Here is an 18074-nt window from a genome sequence, read left to right as displayed (position 1 = left end):
GATGGCTGCTGCCGCGCCGCAGACTCGTCGCTCTGTCTCACTCGCACCTCACGGGAAACTCCATGAGTGCGAGAGAGACAGAGCGGCTCTGCTGCGCCGCTGCGCCACAAGACACACGATACGGCCCGCCCTTACGTAACGTCATCGGGCTTGTGTGACACCTGGGAGGGTCCCGGGGGTCCTGGGAGGGGACGTGTCACTCACCTGACTCACCCCCTTCCCCTTCCCCCTCCCCCTTCCCCCTTCCCCTCCCTTCCCCCCCCCCCCTGCACCGCTATGCATCTCTCGGCGCCGCCATTTCCACTCCCTTTATCTCTGTCATTGTGGAATCCTTTGCCCGAGTTCGTCGTTCTTCGGCGTGTTTACGTGTCCTATCTCTGTCTATCGCGGGTAAAAATAGCACCCAATAATGCGATTCACTTTTCGCTTGGAGAGGTGTCTCGGTTTCGGCCTGGCACGCAGAATGTACGCCCGAGCAGCGGCAGCATCACGTGAAGATGTGAGCACCTCGCCAATAATAGGAGTATCATGCACCTTGGGGGATCTAGCGGGGCTGTGGACAGACTGACGCCACCAATCTCTGAGCGTGGATTCGAAACCGAAGTGGAATGCATATTCATCCCCACCGTTGAGTGCAAGGTAGGGTGCATTATTTGTTCCACACGGCTTTGGGAATTCCCTCTTCCCGATGGGTTTTGAAATCCGCTGAAGAAAGTTAGGCTCGTAGTGCAGTCAGGTTAGCAGGTGCGGATCCAGAGACGGGTTGGGGAGGGGAAGGACGTCGCAAAAGCACGCAAAAGTTGCCTGCCTGCACGGGAAAAGTGTGACTTGTTGCCTACCTTTGGGGAGCCCCCGCCCCCCGTCCGCACCTGGTGTTCGAAGTCGCTGATGACGCGCCGCGGGTAATTGCTCCTTGCGTATTGGAATGCGAGAGCGAGATTTGGATTCCCCCTCCTCGCGTCGCCCTGCCCGCTCTGCCCCAGTCGCACCCCCAGGGCCCGCCGCGGCGTGCGAGAGAGACGGAGCGACGAAAGCAGCGGTGTTCGGAACCAGCCGCGCCGCCGCGCCGCCGCTTCCCTGAATGTGCGCCGGATTTAATTGCAGGCCGGACAACGACTGGAATGCAGGAAACCTGCAGGGAACCTGCAGGCCGCGCTGCCGCGCTGCAGCGCTGCTGCACTGCCAAGCAAGCAGCACCGGTCTTTGCAGAGTGGAGTGGAGCGGAGCGGAGCCACCAGGACCACTTTTACGGAAGCGGGCTGCGCGGCGGGGAGCCGGTGCGGCTGGACTCTGGCTGCCCTGTCCGAGATGTCCACGAGGTCTGGCGTGTCATTTACCCTTTGAATAATTAATAAATTCGACTTCGGACCAGACTTGACAAAAGCGTTGGATTCTAACACGGGTTTCAACGAGGGGGCAACCACCTACGATGTTTGGGGACACAAGATTTCGAAAGGCAAGAGGTTTCGTCGGATTTCGTCCATTTTTAAGCCTAAAACCCGCCTGTTTTTGGCCTTTTTGGGAGATTTCGAATTTCCCAGAGATTCCTAGGGCTCCAGGGTACAGAGGATTTCTCGAGTGGATGCCCCCATGGGTTTCAAATTCCGCTGTCGTTGACTCGCTTGCCGTTGGAAACACAAACGTCAAACAAAACGCGCATCTCACGGCGCGCCATTTTGGCATTCCCTCGTTGTCTTCACGGTGATTGATTTGTGGTCCTCAACTCGACTGACTAGATAACGACTTCGGGGGGCGACAACGATACGCTGGCCGTCCTCGACACCACGCTCCGCGCACCGCGCACGTCCAGTGCACGTCCAGGGGCTAAAAAGAGGAATGAATGGAGTCGACGGCATGACGGCATGGGCAAGGCAAAGCCGCCTCGGTCCGAGAGAGAGGGATGGGGGGGGGGGGGGGAGGACTGGGTTGGCAGCGTTACCGCGCGCGCGACACGGGAGAAGGGGGGCCTCCAGCCGACCTCACATTCCTAGCGTTCCAGACACGCCTATTGCCGCGTAGCGCCGCGTGGCTCGCCGAAGCGCCTGTCGGAGTCTCTTTAAAACGGATGCACCTAATGCGCGCAATCACGCGTCACGCGCGGGACGAGCTCCTAGCCTCGCGGCAGGTGCGTACTGCCAGCCCCCTCTGTGAGGCCCTCTGTTAGGCGCACGGAGCGGGCATTCCCTCACACTCCAAGGCCCCAACGAAACGGGATCAAATGAGTAATCTTTGATATGAATTTTAGCGTTTTGAAAATTTTTCCTAAGTTTATCTGATGCGCACTGCACTGATAAAAATTTTGTCATAACTTAGCGACACATTTATCGCTAACTTTTTTAGCGACAAGATTTGTTTTGGAACGAATAGCTTGTTAAACCGTAGTTGTATTGGAACTAAGGGATAATTTCACAACGACTAACTTGTAATAACGCACCAACAATAACACATAAACGACAAGTATTGAAAATCCAAAAGAAATTTTGTAATGTCTGCGACAATATTCATAGAGTACTTTTGTCGCTTAATTTATTTTGCATGGTTTTTTTTTAACAAAAGTAATTTCCCTATTACTTAGAAGAACAAAATAGATGATTATTCATAATATGCTTCAATTGAGTAGATAATTGCAAAGGATGTTGTTTCCACACAAATTGTATCATAAAGAGTGATAACAAGAATTTTGTTCTTCAACGACAAAATGTCGCTTACTAGACTCAACGACATTTGTTTCGCTTTGCTTCATGATGAAATTCTATGTTTTGGAACGACTAAATTTTCACTCTTCTGATTGTTTCAGTACAATCATTTTTTAACAGTGTGCGCGCTTCGGACGTACTGTACTATGCTCGCTCGAAGAAACTCAAAACCAATCCAGATCTGCAGCCTGCGGCGCACACTGAAGCTTGTGCGTTTGTGCGTTTTCAGTGTGGAAGAGGGCGAATTGATTTCGCATCGTGGAGAAAATCTTCACCAACAGACTGGGTGCCGCCCGCAAGACTGCGGTGCGGCCTCTGCGCTGTGCTGCACAGTGCCGTGGCCGTGGAGCCGGTGGAGCCGCGCCGGCAGGGAAGTCCCAGGTCAGGTCCACAACAAGACGGGCGTTCTGGCGGCCCGCTCGCCGCGATCTGGCAACTGTGGGCGCGTTCGCCTCGTCCGCCGCGTCCTGTTGGCCGTGTCGTGTGGCATGGAAGGCAGTGTCGCGCCGCGTCCGCCGAGTCGTCGCGGACCACGGGACCGCCTCGTGACCGACGCCAGCAACGCCAGCACATCATCATACAGTGGCGGTTCGGCCGAGGGGCTGCGGCTCTGCGGGCACACTGCTCTCAATCCCTTTCCGAGTTGGCGCTCCGCGGCTCCAATCCCCAGTACACTGCAGGCGCCTCCACGGGACCCGTCAAAGTTCCGCCCAAAAATTCGCAAAACGGGCGCCAAAAGCACTTTTTAGCCGTTTTATGGGCGCGGATTCGTGTGCGGCTCAGAGGTGCTGGCCTTTTTCAAGGGACACGATGTGGATATGGTTGCGAAAATGATTATTTGCAGCAAATGCAGAATGGAAGCGCCAAGTTGCCAAGATTTTTGGGAAGCGATTTCGAACTGAGTCCCGACTGCGTTCGAATCTTCTCGGACAAGGCCCGTCCCAAGAAGCTATCAAGGTGCCCACATATTAGCCCGCCTATCGGGAATGTTCGAATGTATGAGCCGAAACGGGAAGCCGCCCAGTAACAAGAAGGTCTGTGCGCCCCACGCGTTCAAACGAGCCGCTGGCAAGCGCGCGCCATCTGTTGGCGGGGACGGGAACCACCGCGGGGAAGCTTGAGCTGCGATAGAGCAGTGGCGCCATCTGTCGGCAGAGTGTCGCTGTGCGCACTTCCCTGGTAGGTAGACTGACAGACCCAGCGCCTGTAGAGCGCTAATTCAGAGCCCGCTCGAAAACGGCATCAAAAATACGCACATAAAAGCGCTAGCGCTATCTAAGCGCGTTTTGCGCTTGTTTCGCATATCTTTGAAGCTCTTTTCAGCGGGCACCACGCGACCTCCCTGCCACCCGCCTACCGGTTTCGTGGGGACGGTGTTCTCTGATGGTCTGAGTCGACTTAGAGCCAGTCTGGATCTGTGAGTCAATTTCATATTAAAAATAGAATCAATTACGAAGTTGACAAGATATGGAACCAATGGAATCTCTATTGGAACTCGCATTACAGTGTTAGGACTTCCCTACCAGAGACGGGCAGTTTGACGTGCCTGTTTGCACAGAGGAAAGATATGCATTGTGTGAGACCACAAATTGTGACCATACACAGGAACAACGTGAGAGGTAAAGTAAAGTTGCCCATAGGGCCAGGCACGTTTAGGTTCAGCATCTAAACGAAACAAAGGATAGTGAACCGCTCTGCTGGTGCTGCGCGCCGCCATGAGGCACCGCGCTGACGCCCATGTTAGTGGCCATGTTAGTGACCATGTTAGTGCCCATGTTAGTGACCATGTTAGTGACCATGTTAGTGACCATGTTTGGTGACCATGTTGGTGACCATGTTAGTGCCCATGTTAGTGACCATGTTAGTGACCATGTTAGTGACCATGTTGGTGACCATGTTAGTGCCCATGTTAGTGACCATGTTAGTGACCATGTTAGTGACCATGTTAGTGACCATGTTAGTGACCATGTTAGTGACCATGTTAGTGACCATGTTAGTGACCATGTTAGTGACCATGTTAGTGACCATGTTAGTGACCATGTTAGTGACCACAACGTTGTGGCCATGAGCGCGACTGCAAACGCGTTGCCTTTCCGTGTCGGTTTCACTGCCTGCTTGCAGCGTGTTAGTGACCATGTTAGTGGCCATGTTAGTGACCATGTTAGTGACCATGTTAGTGACCATGTTAGTGACCATGTTAGTGACCATGTTAGTGCCCATGTTAGTGACCATGTTAGTGACCATGTTAGTGACCACAATGTTGTGGCCATGAGCGCGACTGCAAACGCGTTGCCTTTCCGTGTCGGTTTCACTGCCTGCTTGTGCAGCGTGTTAGTGACCATGTTAGTGGCCATGTTAGTGACCATGTTAGTGACCATGTTAGTGACCATGTTAGTGACCATGTTAGTGACCATGTTAGTGACCATGTTAGTGACCATGTTAGTGACCATGTTAGTGACCATGTTAGTGACCATGTTAGTGACCACAATGTTGTGGCCATGAGCGCGACTGCAAACGCGTTGCCTTTCCGTGTCGGTTTCACTGCCTGCTTGCGCAGCGTGGCGCGGCGCTTCCACGCCCGTTTGGGTTCGTGACCCGAACTCAAGCTTGGCGCCTGTGAGGTAGGCCACCACTGGTCCCGCAACACAGCGGCGTGGAGACGGTGGCCTACCTCGCCCCTGCTGCGATGACAGCCTGCGAGGTAGGCCACTCTCTCCGCGCCAGTGTGTTGCGGGACCAGTGGTGGCCTACCTCACAGGCGCTACGGCACTCCTTGGCCTCATGTGTGCAGCCACAACTGTGTGTAGCCACGCAGCCACGCGCGCTGAAGCCTATGAAGCAGCCATTGCTCTACCTGGCGCACGACGGTCAGCGGCGTCAGCGCACAATAGGCCAGGAGACCGCGTTTTGAGCTCCAGAGTCGCTAAACTGCGCTAAACAGGACTCAAACCGAGCGTGTGACCCCACCAATGGATTCCTCGTTCAGAGAGTAATCCATGGGTCCATGGGTGGGGTCACACGTTCTGCTCGAGTTCCATTTAGCGACTCTGAGGCTCAAAACACGTCTAGAATTTTGGCCGCCTCCGCCGGTCTTCTGGCCCACTGTGCAGCGATAGCTTGCCATAGCCTGCACTGTGCCCTACACCTGCAGCCTGCAGCCCCACCGAGGGGTTACCCACTCGGTACTTGGGCGTACACACGATTCCGGATTCCCGCGATTCCTGAACAAATCTTGCATAAAGGGAGAGGTTTTTGAAGATTTTTCTTACCTTTTGAGTGTTTTGTGTCTATTACATATCCCTCTCCATTGAAACTTTTAAGATTTCCGATAAAATTTTGAGCACATTACGAACGATTCCCGGACTGAGTGTACACACGATTCCCGGAGTGGGTAACCCCTCGAGCCCCACGCCACACGGCCATCGGTCCGGGATTTCGCTAAAACGGACTCGACTCAAGCATAATTTGATCGATTCCAGGAGTTTTCAATTTTAAACTAGCTCAAGGCGAGGCCTTCAAAAATACACGCTAGAAAAGTTTTTAACAGGAAAACTTTTATTTCAATATATACTGATAGGATTTGGAAACATTCAATGGGTTTCACAATGCATACCTAAACTTTTACAGCTCAATAAAATATGCAAATTTAAAGATACGTTTACATTATATTGATTTAGTTATTCAGTATGCAGGACAAGTACATTATACAATTGACAGAATTACATTGTGATTTCCTTAGACTACATTTTTCACAGATTGGAGGGATTGCCACTAAATTTATGTTTACATATTGCAATACTGGAATGTTAAGAGCACATTACAACGAGCAGCTGCCATGCTCTACCATGCGTTGATGACAAGAAAAATTACAGGGCAATTTTACAAAATGCAAGGGAATTCTGAAACTTCCAACCCAATGTAGATCTACTTGAGCACATACAATCACTGTCCATATTTCCGTCCTATGAAAGAAGGTTTCTTTTCCTTCATTGCTATTCCCTAGTGAAATGCAGCTTTGAAAGATTTCACAGACTTTCAAATTAAGCAGCAGTGTTGAGGAGAAAAGACACACATTCTCAAAGACACAGTGACACAAGTTTTGTAATACTGAGACAACATGGAAAACAGAAGGGAGCTCTAACTTACATAAGAGAAGTAAGAACTGAAATGTAAAATGTTACTGACCGTGTGACTTGTTTATAGTTTCCTACCTGAGCAATTGACAACATAAAATAGGACAAGAAGCTAACTCGTAGCTCCTTCTGTTGTCAATTTTTTAAAAAAATTCTACATATGTAAGAAAAAAGTAAACTTAAAATTCAGAGTAATGCATGTTCACCCACACAATCAATCTTCCAAATATCACCATCTATATTTTGACATAGTTGATGGGATGAGTTGACTAGTACCAGTCTAGAAGAATTAAATAACCAAGGGACTTGTTTAGCTTTGTACAGCTCAATGCAAGAGAAAAAGAACCTAGAATGATTGGTGAATGCAAAGTCGGTTCACTATAGGTCCTAGAAACAAAGAGGATAATTTACAAATAATGTCTCTTTTGACGAGCATCTTTCTCCACACCTGGACTATAAAACAGAATCAATTTCTCAATCAATCCACACAATCTAAAGGAGCTAAATCACACTTCCAAGGAAACATTCATCATTAGTCAGAGTACTGTAAGGCAACATCCCAGCGATGAAGATTACAAATCGTAAGCTATTAAAACAACAAGAAATGTTTTAGCCACCAGAAATAAATTGAGTCAAGTGCTGCTTTTGTAAAGGATTCTCAGTTAAGAGGAAACAAGAAATGTTCTTGAAACATAGAAGATAAAACTGAACTTAGGAATCCTCAACCTCGCATATATCATGGATCTACTTACTCCAAATGAAAAACATTGGTACAAAACAAACTGAGATGTGGAGAAGATGGTAAAACCGACTACAACCACCCTAGTACAGACACCTTACTACATAGACTTGATGCAATGCTCAAGTAGAATAATGATAATTGGAAAAATAAAAAATAAAACAGCAAATAACATTGTGTGGTCACTTCTGCCAGAAAAGTATCATAAACAATGGCCCTTGTATGTTAATTAAAACATAACTAAGCAACATCAAAGTCTTATTTGTTCAGGATGAAGACAGTGTGTCTTTGAATAAACCATATTGTGATGAAGAAAACCAATTATAGTTAAACTTGTGCAAAATGTGGTAACTTACACTGTACCAAATAAACCTCAAACTCACATGCCGCAACCTGGTATGGCACTGAATTCCTGGCTGCATCATCATGTTTAGATAAATTATCAATTTATTGACGAAACACAAAAGTGAATCTTAATTCTGATCCGTACAGTCTTCACTGATTCACTAAAGAGTCATTTGAATCATTCTTTTCACTAACTGCCACAAAAGAAATTACCATCTGTTTTTCAGAACAAAAAAGATCATATGTCTTTTTCACTTTACAGGTGACAACAGAAACAGAAGCATGATAGCTTTTATACACAAACAGCTGTATAAAAAAAGCACAGTATTGGCACAATTGTGCATGTAAGTGCCAATTTTATCAAAGCCTTGTAAAGAATTGCACTTTATAGCTGCCTTTGGAATAGGTACAAACAAAACAATGATTTAAAAAAGAACAAATGGTGACAAAGCAGCACAAAATTTGCAACCAAAGGTCATTTATCAGAGCTGTGAGAACAAAATGAATGCTTTGCTTTGCACAGCAATACATAAAAGAAACAGTACAAATAAGATACAAAATTTGATTGAGACAGAATAAATATGAAGACTCAATGAAGTACAATTGGCTTTCAGCTCTGTAAGCCCAATTAAGAAGTTCCTTGAGCTGCGATAAGCGCAGCTTTAAACAGGGTAGAGGGCTCTTTGTTTCAATGGATCGTGATGTCTGCAAGAATGAAGTATGGAGTCCTGTTATGAGTATTTGGTACAAAGTCAAAACACCAAGAGCAGAGCTGTCATGGACATATTGATAAAAAGAGAGACAAAAACTATAACAATGTTCCCAATACTTTAATGGTTGTAATAATTATTCCAATAACTATCACATGGTTCACATTTCACTTAGTGAAGAGAAGTTGCCATTAATGCATACAAGAAAAAGTGCACCATTACAATTACTTCAAAGCAAAATTAATTTTTAAAATTGCTTTAAAATAAAAGAAGCCATGGGACTTTACCATAGGTTCTGCCACATTCTAGAGAATTAGATGAGAGATTTCATACATTTTTATATCAAAAGCAGTGCAGAGGGAGAAGACTGTGAGACAAAAATCAAGGTAAAAGACCTACATTTTAGAACAATAATATCATAGACTCTGCATTGTGTTAATAACCACACACATAATAGTTCAAGCCTAAAACAGCCTATTAAACGTGCAATCTGAAAAGTTGGACAAACTCTATAACTTTCAGAGAAGGAACACAGAGAAGGAATGTGGTACTCAGAGTTGATAGAATACTTCTGTTTCAATGACACAGCACTGTCATGATGCTGTCTCGATTATATACTGTAATAACAAACAAAAATTAAAGCTAAATATCAATGAAAATGCTGATTGATCAGTTCTACTTTCTTGGGAGAAATTAATTTATTGATTGCCTATAAATGGAATTGGACTGGCTTGTCTTGCCTCAGCACCAAATGGAAATCAAGTTGTTAGCAAGCAAGCAAGCAACACCATTAGCCTCTCAAACTTGCTCACTCCTCAGCCAAGCCTTAGAGACCCACTTCATGCTTCAGGTAAAAGGTTTCGACTGAGGGATAACCATGTAAAAGTGATAGCATCAGATTCTACCAGAGCATACTTTCAAGCCTGGAGTTGAACATACTTATACTAAAAAAAATGATTAAATGAAAATCATACAATTTCCTAAACAAGACTACAAGGCTAAAATATTCAGGGATAAAAGGAGATAAAAATAAATATCTACTAACAAAAAATTATCTAAAGCCATTGTTATGATTCGTTTGACCATAACTCATCTACAAGACTGAATAAAAAGTAGAACAGCAGAGAATAAAAATAAATATGTTAATGAAAAAAGCATGAATATGAAAAATTCCATGCTATGCTGATGTGCTGAACAAAGCTAAATTCTAGCACAGCCTGGACTCTTTTAAGATGGCACAGAAATTTTGTAAACCCCTCCCTCAGAGTGACTTCTCTTTTACATCTCACTTCACATGGAACTGCGATACAGTATGGACCAATGGGGTGGAAACAGTTGCAAGAAGAAAGAGGATTTCCACTATCAGAGCACTCAACAGGTGTTAATAGAAGAGTTACCAGTTTCACTGTTAAGTTCTTACAAACCTCACAGAATTTTCAGCACTCATGGTCAGATTCATTCAGAAGTGAACAAATATTTGAGTTAATTTGCATATCAAAACATACAAAAAGGAAACAAATAAGCATTCAGAAATATGTTACTGCCTGAATCTGAAATATTCCTTTATGCTTCTCCTCATTTGCTTCTTACAATTTATCGATTTTTTTAAAATATTCCTGACAATGAAGTATTTTTTTAAAACCAGCTACAAGTAAAGTTAAAACCAAAAATTGGAACTACCAACATAAGTCAAATATATGATAAACATCATTAACAGATCAGTTCAGGAAACCCTAAAAAAAATATAACATTTAGAATGAAGTTAACCCTTATTCAACCTTTTCCTTCTAAAATGGTCTCTGATGAAATACAATTGAAACTTCACAGACCAACGTCCGTCTTAACAATATCCAGAAGGATCCAAATATTCAAAAATTCACAGCCTCCAACACAACAATAACAACAATAGCAACAACATTTCAGAGGGCAAGTAGCTAAGGCGTGATGCACTGTGAAATATGTGGGAACTTGATAAACTAATATGAAATAAAGCCAGAGTGGAGGGAGGAGGGAGAAGAAAAAAAAGCTTACTACATGATAGGATTTAGCTATACCTAGGAACTATCACAGATATTGGAACGTAGGGTCTCATTCTCCAGTGTCAGCCCATTTACTCTCTTCTAGTAGTCGATCAAAGCAATCCAACATGAATATGTACTGAAAAAATAAGAAGAGGTTGTTAATATTTCTTCATACGTACATGGTGCAGCTACAACACATAGTGAAAGATAACCTCGAACAAAACAACATATTTAAAGGTATGATCACTTACATAGGGTGTGAAAATTTTCACCCATCGAGGTTTCTTATCTGGGCGTTGATATTGAAAGCAGAATGCCATTGTTTCCTCATCGACTTCCCACTCCTTAATATCAGGCCAGAGAAATTCTACTACCTGAGACTGGGAAAGAAACATGAATTAAGTCGTGGGTGATGAGTAGTAATGAAATTGAAAGCTATTTCCTTTCTTACCTCCAAGACTCCATCCTTTTGGCAAGCATGAAGCTTAAATGAGCCAGTACCCACTGATGCCATTACATGGCCTTCCTTACGGGAATCACAAGGGCAATGTGGGAAAACAATTTCTCCATAACCTGGTAATTCTCTTGCAAGTCTCAAATACTGAAGAGAGAGAAAGTTTAGATCGGTGATAGGTAGAGTCAAGGAGCATGATTAACACAAATTCTAACCTCATTTTTGCGTGAGGAATCCTGTAGAGCTTTTAGCTGATAAAGACGATCCAAAGCTCGCACATGACCTCTGTTGACATCCTCAACTGCTTGCCAGAAGATAAATGTTGTGGCATAGTCATCAGCTGAGAGTGCAAGCTCTCGAGGCAGAGAAAACAGCCATTTTTTAACACACAGGCATGTTGGTGAGGCAGTAGTAAAGTTTTGGATGTATAAATTGTGAGGATATTCAGTTGGCAACAGTTTGCGATCTGTTAAGACAATGTAACAAAGTTAGACACCATAAAAGAATTTGATGTTCCAAGTATTTCATAGCAGACTTACCAAACATGTCTTCTACAGTTTCAAATAAGTAAAAGTATCTTGATGAACTTTTTTGCAAATGAATACGTTCCATTACAGCATGAAACACATCCTCAGCAGTTGCATTTTTAGGCATTGAAACAGTAACAACATTTTTGTCAGGGAGTTGTACTTTCAAATCCACAGGAGATGTATTTCCCTAGAGAGAAGAAAATAGGAAGTTTTAAACCCTAAGGTATCTTACTAATCTTGTATGCACAAGCAGGGAGACCAAATTCTGAATCATACCTAAATTCTTGCTTAGAATACAAAAATTTAGAAACATAAATAGTTTGAACATGAGTTGTTTTGTAAAATGTGTACAGACTTGCAAAAACGAGGGCTACATTAGTAAGAAAGACATTTAGGAACTACAAACCTTTATTTCACAAATCAAAGTAATGAGGAAGAAGGAAAAAGTAAAGAGTATAAACTAGTTGTCAGCATGCATAGTTATGCATAAAAGTGGCATGCGAGTGGATTAAAATCTAAAGGACAAACCTCTGCAGATCTGTTAAAGCTTTATTAGCAAACCAAATAAACTTAGGTACTGAAGCAAAGCCACCTCTATACAGCATACATAATGACAAATATTCAAATACAGTAACTGTTCATTCTAAGCAGATCAGAGCGAAAACAACAGTACAACATAACAAACTCATATTTACAGTACATGGCCACTTGATACAAAAGCAATTGAGTCCAAATGAGAAAAATATTTTGCTTTCCCAAAAATTAATAGCAGTTAGGATTTTCTGTTTTAATGTCAAAGGCATGCGACAAAACCATGATATTTTTCTTGCTTAAGTAAGCAAAGTTAGCATGATTCGGGATCTATAACTGAGAAAAAAAAGAGGATCCTCTTGAAACAAAATGTTTCAGACAATGAAGAAAAATAATTCAGGCAACTTTCAACATTAGTTAACATTAAATAAAACACAAAATCTTTCAAAAGTAATAACAATAATATATTGTTGTAAAAAAGCGAGTCACACAAAACACCAACGTGAAGTCTGTTTAAGGGAGATAGACATGTCAGAAGTAAAAGCTTGCAGAGCAAGATTAAGAAACAGATCACTTGGTATAGTATTACAAAGTGAATGCAGCTTTCCCCAGGTCCATCAAAACTGAGAATTATGAGTGAAAAAAGCCGTGGCATGTCAGGAAAAGCTTGTTTCGTTTCTCAAAGCATCAATTTCTTGGTAAAGATGAGCAGAAATCGAGTGGCATGGGCAGCTGCACTCATCTTCTGCATAGCAAGCTGTAGCAACATCACCGTTGCTTATCGTGCACTCCAATTGCCAGTTTATTGTTGATGAGTCGTCGTAAGGCTCAACCACCTCCCACTTGCGAAAAAACCCATTCACAATTTGTTTTTACAACCAAATACAGGAAATCTTTACTGTGCTTCTTTCTATAGTATTCCCAACAAGTCACCACTTAAAAGGATATGAATTCTGAAAGTGACTGCCAATAGTGGCTAATGAAAATGAGTAGAAAGCAGCTAAGAAAGTTCTCAATCTTAAGCTCAATAGACAGACACAACAAAAGGCATTGGTAGTTAATTTTTTAGGCTTGAAGGAAACAGTAAGAAAGCCGTACAGTCAGTAATTAAAACCAAAAAGCCTTCTAGCACAAAGCAAACATGCCATAAGTTAAGGAAAAAAATGGTTAGCTTAGATGAAATTAATATAAAGTCAGAACTTACCAACTCGTCATCAGTGTCTGCCAAGAACTCTTGAACAATATCACTTTCAGCAATAACTCTCACGGCACATACTTTTTCCAAGTACTGTTCAAGTCCTCTACGCCGAGAATCCAGTTGCTGTTCACTTAAACTAAAATGAGAAATGAAATGGAACATTTATTTCACTGTGTTAGTGCACTAAACAAAACAAAAAAAAGGACTCGAAAAGATAAAACTTGTTAATATCTTACTTGAAGGGCCATTTTCCAGGTAACTTTGGAAAAGCAAATCCAATAAACTCCTTTTTGAGGGCTAAGTGTAGATTGGAAAATTCTCTATACCTTCTTGAGCACAAGTGTCTTCCAGCCATATAAATATTAAAAACCTGAAAATGTTTAAAATTAAAACATACCAGAGCACATAGCATCTGACATTTAAAGTTGCCATTATATTTTTTAATCATAGCTTACCACAAATTTATCTCCATTTTTCTCTACGTAGTGGTAGTCTGGGACAGATATAGGCAATGAGCGTTTCTCACTATAGTCAAAATAATTGTAACCTGCTACCTCTTCAGCTGGCTCTAATCTCTCAGCCTCTTGGGCAGTGACTGATATTACTGTTAAGGTAAGAACATCCCCTCCAGACTTTATTAAATCCACCACCTGCTTGTGGGTGGCACCTTCAACATTTTCTCCATTGCTGAAAAATATTTTAAGAATTCATTACACAATCAGAAATAAAAAGTTGAGGAAGACTTCAAAAGATTATGACACTTAACAGGTCAGGTCAGGGGGGGCCAAAGAATTTGCTCAAGATCTCAAATAAACTTATCAGTACTCAAAGTCCAGAGATCAGTGGTCTGTATAGACTCCTCCCACCTTGAGATATATGTTGGAAAGGAAATAAGATAAGGGGTAACATTTCAAAGGAGGAATAAGGATCAATCCAAAAATTGATACAAGTCAAATTATCAGAAAACTGGCATTGATCAAAAATTTAGAAGGTTATAAAAGAGAAATAATTTTCAGAACATACATCTGTTCCGATTTTCAATGAACAGCTAATAAAGGAAGAACGCCGCTTCTCTGCAAAACTAATTGCTGAATGCAGTCATGTAACTGCAAGCGTACAACAACCCATTCTATTACAAATTGTCCGACGAGAAGTTGGCGATAACTAACCACTAAACAAGGATCCAGACAAAGTTATTGGACATGCCCCTCTGGGCCGCAATGAGAATCGAAGCGTTGGAGGGACTCGGGAAATCAGCAACAAGAAATGATATTTCCGTCAGTAAAAAATGAGAGACATAAACAAACGAGTAAAAGTGTTGGAGGTGGAGGAGGTGTGAGGGCCACCAGAGACACCTGACCAAATCGCCTCTAGCCGCTGGCCGAGGGGGGCTGCAGGCTGGGCCTGGCTGGGCCCTGCAATCGCCAGCAATACTCACACTTGCAAAATGCGGTCCCCTTTGCGCACCCCAGCCCTCTCGGCAGCGCCCCCGTCCAGGACGGCGCTGACATGCTGAAGGGGCGCGTACAGTTCTCCATTGATGCTCCGGAGCTGCCCACCCTCACTGACTTGGCCGCGGACGTTGAAGCCGAATCCCGTTTCAGTCTTTGTAATTGTCACTTCCCTAGGGCCGGAGTGTGTCACTTTATAAGGCTCGTTTGGTGGGCTACTATCCGACCCACTTTCAGCCATGTTTGACAGCAGATGTTCGATGCGCCCCAGGGCTGCGGGGCTCACAGAGGAGCGGGGCTGATCGTTCGCTCGGGTCGTGGTCGTTCGCTCGGCGGCGGCGGGGTCGTTGTCGCTCGTGTCGTGTATGACAACTTTATCAGTCAGTAGTCACAGCCTGTCAATAGTCATCGGTTATTCACAGTTTTAGGACTATTCGTTCGCAATTTTGTCTTTCCAAGCAAATTAATCGCCCTTTTCAGCGACCTATCTCGCAAAACATGAAACCCTGTTCCGCAGACGACAAGCTTTGCTAGCGCGCGTTGCGCGTTCGGTCGTGGAATCATTGGAATGCTGGGTAGTCCGGGCTGTCCGGGCGCCTGCGCACCATTCGCAGAACGCCTCCCAGGTGAGCAACCAAAGCACAACAGAAAATTCCAGAACAGCTGGGTGATGTTATTGTATTTTAAGCTAGATTTCTGCAAACAGTTGTAGAAATCTCGCTCTCAAGTGTTGTGTCCCTACAGATATGAATGATTCTTCAAGTTATGGCAACGTTGTGTCTACAATGATTGAAAAGTTTAACACCATTTACTCCAAAAATACCCCTGAGAATGGGTACCCACAAATGTATACAGAGGATCACTATGCAAGCGACAACCGACCAAGGTTCGTAAAGCTCTTTTCTGAGTTTAGTTGATTCTGCTTGTTATGCCTTCATCCGACTCCTTACTCTCGCTGTAGAACTTAACTTGGCTCTTTGTTCTCTACAGAGTATGGTTAGGCCCCATCATTCATTTGATCCATTGTTATTGTTTTGTCCGCATACCTTTCGACTGCCCATAAACTTTAATTTGTTCTTTATTATCTGCTTCAGAACTTCACATTTGCTGCCATGTGTTCCTTTTGACCTCTAGTATTTTCCTTTTGATGCTCAGTTATAAATTTTAATGGCAAAAAAATAACAAAACGCTTGTTTGTGCACATTTGACATCTCTTTTTTTTTTAAATCATGACTTGGTCTCCCGTTCATTCTGATTTTATCATGTTCTTGTCTGTGTTGCAGAGAAAATGGAATGGAAGACTGCGGACCAGGGTAAGCCACTATTTTTAATAACTTCGTGCTATTTGAAAATTTTGTTTACTTCTGGTTGTTTCATTACATATGGGTATCCTCTTTGCAGTGTAAACCGATCCACCAAAACCTTCAAGCCAAAGAAAAGTCTTCCAGATGAGAGCTACCAGTGTGATTTGATGAAATATTCTTCTGATACTCTTGGTTCTGGTGACCTGAGATTGGCTGTTCAACTACCTGAGGGAGGAGATCTTAATGAATGGGTGGCTTCAAACAGTAAGCATTGTCATAGTTCTTTGATCTTTTGTCTCATGTATTGTTGTTGTTCGTGAGACCCTAACATTTGTTTCCTTACAGCGGTAGATTTTTCCAATCAGATCAACATGCTCTATGGAACACTGACAGAGTTTTGTACAGAGGATGGGTGTCCAATCATGTCTGCTGGACCAAAGTATGAGTACCACTGGGCTGATGGCCACACTGTGAAGAAACCCATCAAGTGCTCTGCTCCAAAGTACATTGATTACTTGATGACATGGGTGCAGGATCAGTTAGATGATGCCTCATTGTTTCCATCAAAAAGAGGTGTGTTTAGTTTCAAACCACATAAATGGCAACTATTTTCTCTTAGCACCATGTATAATAATTTTGTTCTGTTCCATTCAGGAATACCTTTTCCTAAGAATTTTCTCTCAATCGCCAAGACAATTCTCCGGCGTCTTTTCAGAGTGTATGCTCATGTATACCATGAACATTTTTTGGATGTTCTGCAACTTGGTGAAGTTGCTCATTTAAACACCTCTTTCAAGCACTTCATTATTTTTGTAAACGTAAGTTAAATAATTTTCAGTGTGTCAAAACATCAGTATGTTCCTTTTGAACTGGAATAATCCTGTACTTGTTATTTATTTCAGGAGTTCAGCCTCATTGATAAGAGAGAACTCGCACCTTTGCAAGAGCTTTGCGACAAGTATGTGAACAAAGATGACTGAAACACTTCAAGAGCAGAGGCATCCGCTTCATATTTATCTTGCGAAGTGATATGTGCTATGTGCTGAATGTAAAGTCCGTCCAGTGTATATCTGTCAGGAGATGTATACATCAAATAATTTTTGCAATGTTATATTTGTATGACTTTGATAAATTTAAATATTTTTACTGCCCTTAAATTCAGCTTGATTGTTTTGTATGGCAGACTGATTCTTTTTTATTCTATTGTGAAATTTAATTTTATTGTTGAAACATTAATACAGTTTTATATGTAATTTTAGTGTTAGTGAAATAATAAATTTGCTGTTTATTGTTAACAGTGTTTGTTTCAATTAAACCTATATAATTTATTGTGTTTTTAACTCTTGCTGTACTGTGACATGTGGCCAAATCTCCTTTACCATATTTGTAAAACTATTTTGTAAGTTTTGATGAGCCCTTCCTAGTGCATAATCTTTTATGTAATATGTAAGAGGCTTGTTGGTCACTCATGTTTTTGTACTCCTGTACAACAGTGTATCAATTTTACTGTCTTGTGTGAATATCAATTTACAAATTGCATTTTAATTGGAGCATTTCAGAAGAGATAGAACAGACTACATAATGCGTTTCCTCATGAGACCCTTACTTGCCATTCCTGTTAAGAAGTTACAACCATTTTGAAGCATGTCTGTATTAGGTATTAGAAGGAACAGTTTTACCATAATCACCTAATGTAAATGTCTTAAATATACCGCGTTTAAAATAAAGATGCATCAATCCAGAACTCGCTTTTGCGTTTGTCTCTTGGGACCTGTTTAAAAGACCATGACCGCAGTGCTCGGCGTGTGCGCTCGCAGTGGCGGCCCGGGGGGTAGGGCCGGAGGGCCGGAGGGTAGGGCGCCGGGCCGGAGGGTAGGGCGCCGGGCGTCTGGCCGCGCAGGACGCAGGAGAGGCGGCACGGCGGCGGCTCGGCTGGCACTGGCGACTGGCGGGGGCTCGGCC

The 18074-nt window shown here is 43.2% G+C and overlaps 3 protein-coding genes across 4 annotated transcripts; 2 read left to right on the top strand and 1 right to left on the bottom strand.

Annotated features, from left to right (window-relative positions):
• The first annotated feature begins 4445 nt into the window (after nucleotides 1-4445).
• On the top strand, nucleotides 4446-6550 carry LOC117654397. The gene is made up of 4 exons (XM_034401005.1): nucleotides 4446-4940; nucleotides 5024-5170; nucleotides 6274-6393; nucleotides 6452-6550. Exons 1-4 carry the CDS (start codon nucleotides 4446-4448, stop codon nucleotides 6548-6550), a joined length of 861 nt encoding a protein of 286 aa, XP_034256896.1.
• A 2169-nt stretch (nucleotides 6551-8719) lies between these two features.
• Nucleotides 8720-15187, bottom strand: LOC117638939 (sorting nexin-27). The gene is made up of 9 exons (XM_034374172.1): nucleotides 14796-15187; nucleotides 13813-14044; nucleotides 13594-13727; nucleotides 13364-13493; nucleotides 11638-11815; nucleotides 11314-11564; nucleotides 11096-11245; nucleotides 10896-11024; nucleotides 8720-10780 (listed from the first exon to the last, which is right to left on the bottom strand). The coding sequence occupies exons 1-9, from the start codon at nucleotides 15047-15049 to the stop codon at nucleotides 10712-10714; spliced, it is 1527 nt and encodes a 508-aa protein (XP_034230063.1). The 5' UTR covers nucleotides 15050-15187; the 3' UTR covers nucleotides 8720-10711.
• A 33-nt stretch (nucleotides 15188-15220) lies between these two features.
• LOC117638942 (MOB kinase activator 1B-like) lies at nucleotides 15221-17856 on the top strand. Of its 2 annotated transcripts, none has more exons than XM_034374174.1 (7): nucleotides 15221-15434; nucleotides 15553-15694; nucleotides 16092-16121; nucleotides 16210-16376; nucleotides 16458-16685; nucleotides 16767-16930; nucleotides 17015-17856. In XM_034374174.1, exons 1-7 carry the CDS (start codon nucleotides 15377-15379, stop codon nucleotides 17090-17092), a joined length of 867 nt encoding a protein of 288 aa, XP_034230065.1. In that variant the 5' UTR covers nucleotides 15221-15376; the 3' UTR covers nucleotides 17093-17856. The 2 variants fall into 2 exon arrangements, with proteins under 2 accessions (XP_034230065.1, XP_034230066.1); XM_034374175.1 differs by having other exon boundaries at nucleotides 15428-15475.
• The last annotated feature ends 218 nt before the right edge of the window (nucleotides 17857-18074 follow it).

The sequence above is a fragment of the Thrips palmi genome, unplaced genomic scaffold (genome assembly GCF_012932325.1).
Source record: "Thrips palmi isolate BJ-2018 unplaced genomic scaffold, TpBJ-2018v1 HiC_scaffold_10, whole genome shotgun sequence".
Taxonomy (NCBI): domain Eukaryota; kingdom Metazoa; phylum Arthropoda; class Insecta; order Thysanoptera; family Thripidae; genus Thrips; species Thrips palmi.
This window is presented reverse-complemented; position numbering and strand designations above follow the sequence as displayed.

Excerpts from the sequence above, each read along its gene's own strand:
- LOC117654397 (XM_034401005.1), top strand. The coding sequence starts at position 4,446 with ATGTTAGTGACCATGTTAGTGCCCATGTTAGTGACCATGTTAGTGACC. Across the intron at positions 4,941-5,023 it reads GTGACCATGTTAGTGACCAT|CGTGTTAGTGACCATGTTAG; the intron begins GTTAGTGACCAC and ends CTGCTTGTGCAG. Across the intron at positions 6,394-6,451 it reads TTATTCAGTATGCAGGACAA|ATTGGAGGGATTGCCACTAA; the intron begins GTACATTATACA and ends CATTTTTCACAG.
- LOC117638939 (XM_034374172.1), bottom strand. The coding sequence starts at position 15,049 with ATGGCTGAAAGTGGGTCGGATAGTAGCCCACCAAACGAGCCTTATAAA. Across the intron at positions 11,246-11,313 it reads ATTCCTCACGCAAAAATGAG|TATTTGAGACTTGCAAGAGA; the intron begins GTTAGAATTTGT and ends CTCTCTCTTCAG. Across the intron at positions 11,025-11,095 it reads AAAAGGATGGAGTCTTGGAG|TCTCAGGTAGTAGAATTTCT; the intron begins GTAAGAAAGGAA and ends TTTCTTTCCCAG.
- LOC117638942 (XM_034374174.1), top strand. The coding sequence starts at position 15,377 with ATGCTGGGTAGTCCGGGCTGTCCGGGCGCCTGCGCACCATTCGCAGAA. Across the intron at positions 16,122-16,209 it reads ATGGAAGACTGCGGACCAGG|TGTAAACCGATCCACCAAAA; the intron begins GTAAGCCACTAT and ends TCCTCTTTGCAG. Across the intron at positions 16,931-17,014 it reads ACTTCATTATTTTTGTAAAC|GAGTTCAGCCTCATTGATAA; the intron begins GTAAGTTAAATA and ends TATTTATTTCAG.